The sequence below is a fragment of the Hyaena hyaena genome, unplaced genomic scaffold (genome assembly GCF_003009895.1).
Source record: "Hyaena hyaena isolate Hyena2069 unplaced genomic scaffold, ASM300989v1 scaffold_33, whole genome shotgun sequence".
Lineage (NCBI taxonomy): Eukaryota > Metazoa > Chordata > Mammalia > Carnivora > Hyaenidae > Hyaena > Hyaena hyaena.
The window spans coordinates 3467395-3474369 of NW_024080666.1; the positions used below are offsets into that span (position 1 = coordinate 3467395).

The following is a 6975-nucleotide window of genomic DNA, read 5'->3' on the forward strand; positions in this document are numbered from 1 at the left end:
AACTTATCTCCCCCCAAAAGTCACAATTCTCATGGCTCTGAAACTGTTTTTGGCATTTTGATTTAAAACAGTCACAAATCCTATATCCCTCACTTTTCTGTTTGATCCACTCCTCTTGGTTTTCTTGACTTTTGATGAAGTGTTATGATTGTACATTTTCACTCTTGTACTTACTGGTAGTTTGTTATTAATGTTGTGATGGAGTCTGGTTGGCTTCCCGGATAGTGGAGGTTCTTTGGTCACTTCCACAATGTCCCTGCCCAGTTCCAAGCCTGTGTGTTTATGAGGAAGCAATAAAAAATTCAGCTGATAGTAAAGGAAAAATTTAAAGAATCCTCCAATCTCACCTCCTGTCGGTATTCTTCTTAGAATGTCCTCTAACCAGATAGCTTTTTCACTTTCTGATGAACTAAGGGTAGTCATTTTGACTCCTGACAGCTGATCAATTAGGAGGCAATACACTGACACTTCACTATATCTTAGGGTATGCCTCACTTGGGGGACTCTGTGGGGAGTGCTTTTTTTTTTCTGATCCAAGTTACCTTTATTTTTATTTTGTGCATGCTCCTACACAGCATGAGGAATTTGGTTTTCTGGGAGAACTGGCAACTAGCTCAATGGCGGGTCAGGTTTGGAGACCTCCCTGCTTTCCTGATTCACCTTTTCCCTGTGCTGAAGTGACCTGCATGGGTCTTATAAAATGGGTTGGAGAACTCTTCTGAATGGAGTTGATAAATGCCTAGGTGCATTCACTGGGGTGAATTACTTAACTGTACACTTTCTAAAATAGAGAATGCTACAATGAGTTTCTGTATCTTGTCCTAAAAAGCAAATGTGTATTTGAAAGCAAGGATGCTCTTCATGCTTCCTTCCTAGTTTTTACACTGGGAACCCCATGCAGAAACTTCTACCCCCCCCTTTTTTTTTTTCTCATTTCACAGTGTTTCAAAGGAGGCGCTGAAGCTAATTTGCTCTCCAGCTGACTGTGGTTTCTATACCATCGAAGACACAGTGAGGCTACTGGTTTGTGCCGCGTACCAGAACCAGAGGGATCATTCAGGAAGGAGGGTGGCTCAGAGAGATAAGGGGAGGGGACAAACAACCAGCAGGGACACGGTCAATTTAGAGACGTCCTTCAACGATCCGGGGCCTCCAGGATCCAGGTCCCCAGGACTTGCGGAGACTATTCAACTCTCCACCCCTAAATCTGGTCTACCGCTACAGCACTATTGCTGTTTTTTGCTCTGGGGTCGAAGAGGTTGTTGTCAATTGCCGAATGGTTAGGTGTTAGCTTTCTTGTCTGCTGAGAAAGGATCTCGGTGTTGCTCGCTCTCGCTTTCGCTCTCCCCCTCCCTCCCTGTAACATGCCAGCCCTTTAATGTGGAGTGTCAGGGAGACGGTGACGTCACCTTGCCCGCTGGGTGGCGTCCCCTCGGTCCGACAGGAGTTCAGAGACAGAGAAAGGCGCTGTCAGACTGCGCTCCACCTGGGGCTCGCCTGCCGCGGGTTTCTGCGCGCCCACACTTTCTGCAGTCGAGGGGACGCCCCGCCACAATCCAGGCTGTCGTTCTCCCCGGACCCGGGTTCGAGCGCCATTAGCGCCCACAAGCGCCAGGATCTTCACGCAGAGCCCTCCGGAGTCCCGCCCGCTGGATTCGAGGACCCGCTTGGATGCTTCGCCTCCGAGCGCCCTCGGAAGATGGGCCGGCAGCCACGCGCGTAAAGACATCTAGGGGTTACCAGGTACTCCGGGACCCGCCGGCCCTGCCTGGGCAAACAGCTTGCGACTCACGAGTTGAGATTCCCAGCGGTGGGATTTTCCGGGTTAGGTTGAGCGGCAGTGGGCTACGGTTGGTTTGGGAACCAGGAGAGTCAAGTTGGGGGTCTCTGGCTCGTGAGTTGGACAGGGAGGTTCGCCAGCTTCCTTTCTTGGGTCAACTAACTTCTGTCTCTTCTCCCCTCACTCGCTTTTAACCTCCCCCCCAACCTCAACCCTCTTAATTGTGTCTCTGCTCTGATAGAGTTTCTGGGAGGGGTTGGACTGAAAGTGGAGAGCACCCAGGAAGAGCCACCTTACCCAGTCTAAGGCTGCTGAGAATTCAGGTCTCCAACGTAAAGTCAGCTCTCCACCAGGGCCAGGCCCGCGGAGTGCCGTTGCTTCTGAGCGAATGTTCCTGTTAGCCCAGGCTCTTAGTACTATCACAGGAATCCTTTTTGGGAGGGAAATGAGCATTGAAGGACCATCTGGCAAAACTAGGGATGGTTATGATAGGCCCAGGTATCACTGTGCCTTGAACTGCCATTTAACGCTCTGTCCCCTGGAAATATTGTCTCTGATCCATCCGAAGTGACAAGCCAGGCCCTCTCGTCTTGTTTGATCGCGTCGAGGTTTGTTCAACCTTCCTGGAGGCGCGGAAGGTAATGAGAGCTGAGGATCCAGGGGGCAGCAGGGCAAAGGCACCTACAGGGATAGATGTCTCAGGCGCCCAGAGGGCAAGGATGTGGCAATTTGGGTGAAAGGGGAGGATAGTATATCCTTTGAAATCGCTGTAATAGCAAACTCCACCGTACTTGGCCAAGAGTGGCGATGCTACTGGCCATCGGTGATTTTCCAGGGCAAAGGGTAGTGGTAGCCAGGGCACCCCACATTGGCACGTAGCTGTGGAAAGGTCACTGTCCATCTTCCTAGGGAATGAACACCTTTATTGGTTTTGACTTAGCATTAATCGCAAAGATTTCTTTTGCTTGCTTTTTGTGTACTTTTCAGTTTACTGGATATTTTCCCTGCTTACGGTATCCCAGTGACCGAAGATGATAGCCTTCTTACCGCAGGCCCAAACCTGGGCTTCCGCTTTCAGCATTCTTACAGATTACACCAATTCTCTAAACCGCGGGCCATCTTTTCTCCCCTTAAAGATAAAGAGATCTCTATATAGATCAGAAAAAGAAGTGTCACAGAAAGTGTTTCATCTCAAAACTAAATTGGCCTTTTAAAGCTCGCCACTAAGGATCCCCACGAATTGTTAGTTTCTTTAGACTGTTTCTGGGCTTTACAAACTTGCCTGTACTTACTTGCTCATTGTCATGGAAATGACAGAAAACTGTTTTTAATGCCTACAAATCTACAACTTTAGCGTTTTTAGCTACCTCTATGGAACCAGAACGACTGAGTTCAGCAAGTGGCTTTTGAAAGACTGAAAGTGGGGTGCCCTATTTTGGTGCAATCATGCATAAAGCTTTGTATATTTCCCCATCTTTCAAAAAAATTAATTACAGTATCAAAACATCTAATGGCAACAATGGGGAGAAGGGATTTCGTTTGGCTTTAATAAGTTGTGTCTCAACCGGTAGCGTATTTCCCCCAAGGAAACCACAAATACCACAAAAATCATTTTTGTAAAGGGCTGGGTTTACTTTTTAACCAAAATCAATCTATTTTAAAGCAAATGTAAATGGTCTCTCTTTTTAAATTTGGGTTTCAGTGGCCAACCCCCAGTTTTCCAGAACTTTTATAATCTGCAATAGTTACAATTGTCATCATTACTTCCTAATTTCCCGTGGGCATGTCATTGTTTTCTAACAACTTCTATACACCGCGGATAAGGTTTTGCGTTTCTTAGGAACTGATTGCATTCTTTTAAACAGTTAATTTTCTTTGGATGTTTAGAACAGAAGAAAAGTTCTTCCCAATCCCTACATTTCCAAAGGGTGACCTTGAAGAAAATTAAGAGAAATGACTTCCTGTATCTGAAACTTAGTTCCTTTGCCCGGCGCTAACCATGTCTTGACCAAAGCAAGAAAGTTCTGACAATTCTTTAGTTAGCGATCCAACCCATCCCTCTGTCTTAGCACTAGTCAACGCTTTCTCCTTTCCATTCCAGTCTCGAAGGCAGACCGGGAGGGCTCGGCCCGGGCTTCCGCGGCGGAGGAAATGGCTTCCAGCCCGCTGCCGGGGCCCAACGACATCCTGCTGTCGTCGCCATCGAGCGCCTTCCAGCCCGAAGCACTGAGCCAGCCGCGGCCGGGCCACGCCAACCTCAAACCCAACCAGGTGGGCCAGGTGATCCTCTACGGCATTCCCATCGTGTCGCTGGTGATCGACGGGCAGGAGCGCCTGTGCCTGGCGCAGATCTCCAACACTCTCCTGAAGAACTTCAGCTACAACGAGATCCACAACCGTCGTGTGGCGCTGGGCATCACGTGCGTGCAGTGCACGCCGGTGCAGCTGGAGATCCTGCGGCGCGCCGGGGCCATGCCCATCTCATCGCGCCGCTGCGGCATGATCACCAAGCGTGAGGCCGAGCGCTTGTGCAAGTCGTTCCTGGGCGAAAACAGGCCGCCCAAGCTGCCCGACAACTTCGCCTTCGACGTGTCTCACGAGTGCGCCTGGGGCTGCCGCGGTAGCTTCATCCCCGCGCGCTACAACAGCTCCCGCGCCAAGTGCATCAAATGCAGCTACTGCAACATGTACTTCTCACCTAACAAGTTCATCTTCCACTCCCACCGTACGCCCGACGCCAAATACACGCAACCGGACGCAGCCAACTTCAACTCGTGGCGCCGTCATCTCAAGCTCACCGACAAGAGCCCCCAGGACGAGCTAGTCTTCGCCTGGGAGGACGTCAAGGCCATGTTCAACGGCGGTAGCCGAAAGCGCGCGCTGCCTCAGCCCGGCACGCACCCCGCCTGCCACCCGCTCAGCTCGGTCAAGGCGGCCGCCGTGGCAGCGGCGGCTGCGGTGGCTGGAGGCGGGGGTCTACTGGGTCCGCACCTGCTGGGGGCGCCCCCGCCGCCGCCGCCGCCGCCGCCTCTGGCCGAGCTGGCGGGCGCACCCCATGCCCACCACAAGCGGCCGCGCTTCGACGACGACGACGACTCGCTGCAGGAGGCGGCCGTGGTGGCCGCCGCCAGTCTTTCGGCCGCCGCCGCCAGCCTCTCGGTGGCCGCGGCCTCCGGCGGCGCCGGGGCGGGAGGAGGCGGCGCCGGGGGTGGCTGCGTGACCAGCGTTGGCGCCGGCGCGGGCGCGGGCGCGGCGGCTGGCGCCAAAGGCCCGCGCAGCTACCCGGTCATCCCGGTGCCCAGCAAGGGCTCGTTCGGGGGCGTGCTGCAGAAGTTCCCGGGCTGCGGGGGGCTCTTCCCGCATCCTTACACCTTCCCGGCCGCAGCCGCCGCCTTCGGCTTGTGCCATAAGAAGGAGGACGCGGGCGCTGCGGCCGAGGCCCTGGGGGGCGCGGCCAGTGCCGGCGCGGCGCCCAAAGCTGGCCTGTCCGGCCTCTTCTGGCCCGCGGGCCGTAAGGACGCCTTCTACCCGCCCTTCTGCATGTTCTGGCCTCCGCGGACCCCAGGCGGGCTTCCCGTGCCCACCTACCTGCAGCCCCCGCCCCAGCCGCCCTCGGCGCTCGGCTGCGCCCTTGGAGAAAGCCCGGCCTTGCTGCGCCAGGCCTTCCTGGACCTGGCCGAGCCCGGCGGCGCCGGCGGGAGCGCCGATGCCGCGCCCCCGCCGGGTCAGCCCCCTCCGGTCGTGGCCAATGGCCCGGGCTCCGGCCCTCCGCCTCCTGCTGGGGGCCCGGGTGCTCGAGACACTCTCTTCGAGTCGCCCCCGGGCGGCAGCGGCGGGGACTGCAGCGCGGGCTCCACGCCGCCGGCCGACCCCGGAGCAGTGTCCGGTGCAGGCGCCGCGGCCACCGGCGCGGGCCCTGCGGGAGCCCGAGGGCCCGCACCCCACCACCCGCATCTCCTGGAGGGGCGCAAGGCAGGCGGAGGCAGCTACCACCATTCGAGCGCCTTCCGGCCGGTGGGCGGCAAGGACGACGCAGAGAGCCTGGCCAAGCTGCACGGGGCGTCAGCAGGAGCGCCGCACTCGGCCCCAGCGCATCACCACCATCACCATCACCACCCGCACCACCACCATCACCATCACCCCCCGCAGCCGCCGTCACCGTTGCTGCTACTGCCCCCGCAGCCCGACGAGCCGGGTTCTGAGCGCCACCACCCGGCCCCGCCGCCGCCGCCGCCCCCGCCGCCCCCGCTGGCCCTGCAGCCGCACCACCGAGGCCTTCTGTCCCCCGGGGGCACCAGCTGCAGCTACCCCAGCGAGGGCAGCTCGGAGGACGAGGACGACGAGGAAGAAGAGCCGGAGGTGGACGTGGAGGGTCACAAACCCCCCGACGGCGAAGAAGAGGAGGAGGAGGGTCGAGACCCTGACGACGACGAGGAGGAAGACGAGGAGGCGGGGGTCCTGCTAGGGGACCCCTTAGTCGGGGGCGGCCGGTACCTCCAGGGCCGAGGGCTGTCAGAGAAGGGGAGCAGCCGGGACCGCGCAGCGGCCGCGGCGGGCGCTTTTCCACTCGCCCTGAACTCCTCCAGGCTGCTGCAGGAGGACGGGAAACTAGGCGACCCCAGCGGCTCAGACCTGCCCCCGCCCCCGCCCCCGCCTCTGGCCTCGCAGAAAGCTGGCGGCGGCGGCGGTAACAGCAGCAGCCCGGGCAGCCCGGTCCACCATCCATCACTGGAGGAGCAGCCCTCCTACAAAGATGTAAATATCCCCTTTAGGCTCCTTCAAGCTAATTATTATTATTTAAATGCACCTTTAGGCTGAATCAGTTACATATGCGCAGGAAAGATGAATCACCAGATTTCCCCACAGAAATGAAATATTCAATGTGTTTGAGAGGGCTTCTTTGCTGCCAGTGGTCCTCCATGAAAACATGGCTTCTGGTCTCTCTTTTACAAAGCCTTACCAAGGCTTTGGGGCCTCGATTCCTTTCCACGTTTAAGTTGGCTGCTTATAGATGTTGGAAAAGACCCCTTAGTTGACCAAGTTCTTCCCCTAATCTACCAGTCTCCTTTGTTCGCCCCCCACCCCCAGCTGAGCATAATTGTTCCCCCCAAAGCAGTGTTACCACAAAAACTGGAACAGTCTGAATAATGCTGTTCCCTTTCTTCTCAATAGTTCAGCGCCTCCCCCAACCATGA

The 6975-nt window shown here is 56.4% G+C and overlaps 1 protein-coding gene across 1 annotated transcript in view; it reads left to right on the forward strand.

The window, feature by feature from the left end:
• Positions 1-3397: 3397 nt before the first annotated feature.
• Positions 3398-6975, forward strand: part of SKOR2 (SKI family transcriptional corepressor 2) — a 35364-nt gene continuing 31786 nt past the window's right edge. Inside the window, exon 1 of the mRNA XM_039228910.1 lies at positions 3398-6535. Within this exon, the coding sequence (XP_039084841.1) occupies positions 3932-6535 (2604 nt within the window). The 5' untranslated portion in view covers positions 3398-3931. The remainder of the gene's footprint in view (positions 6536-6975) is intronic.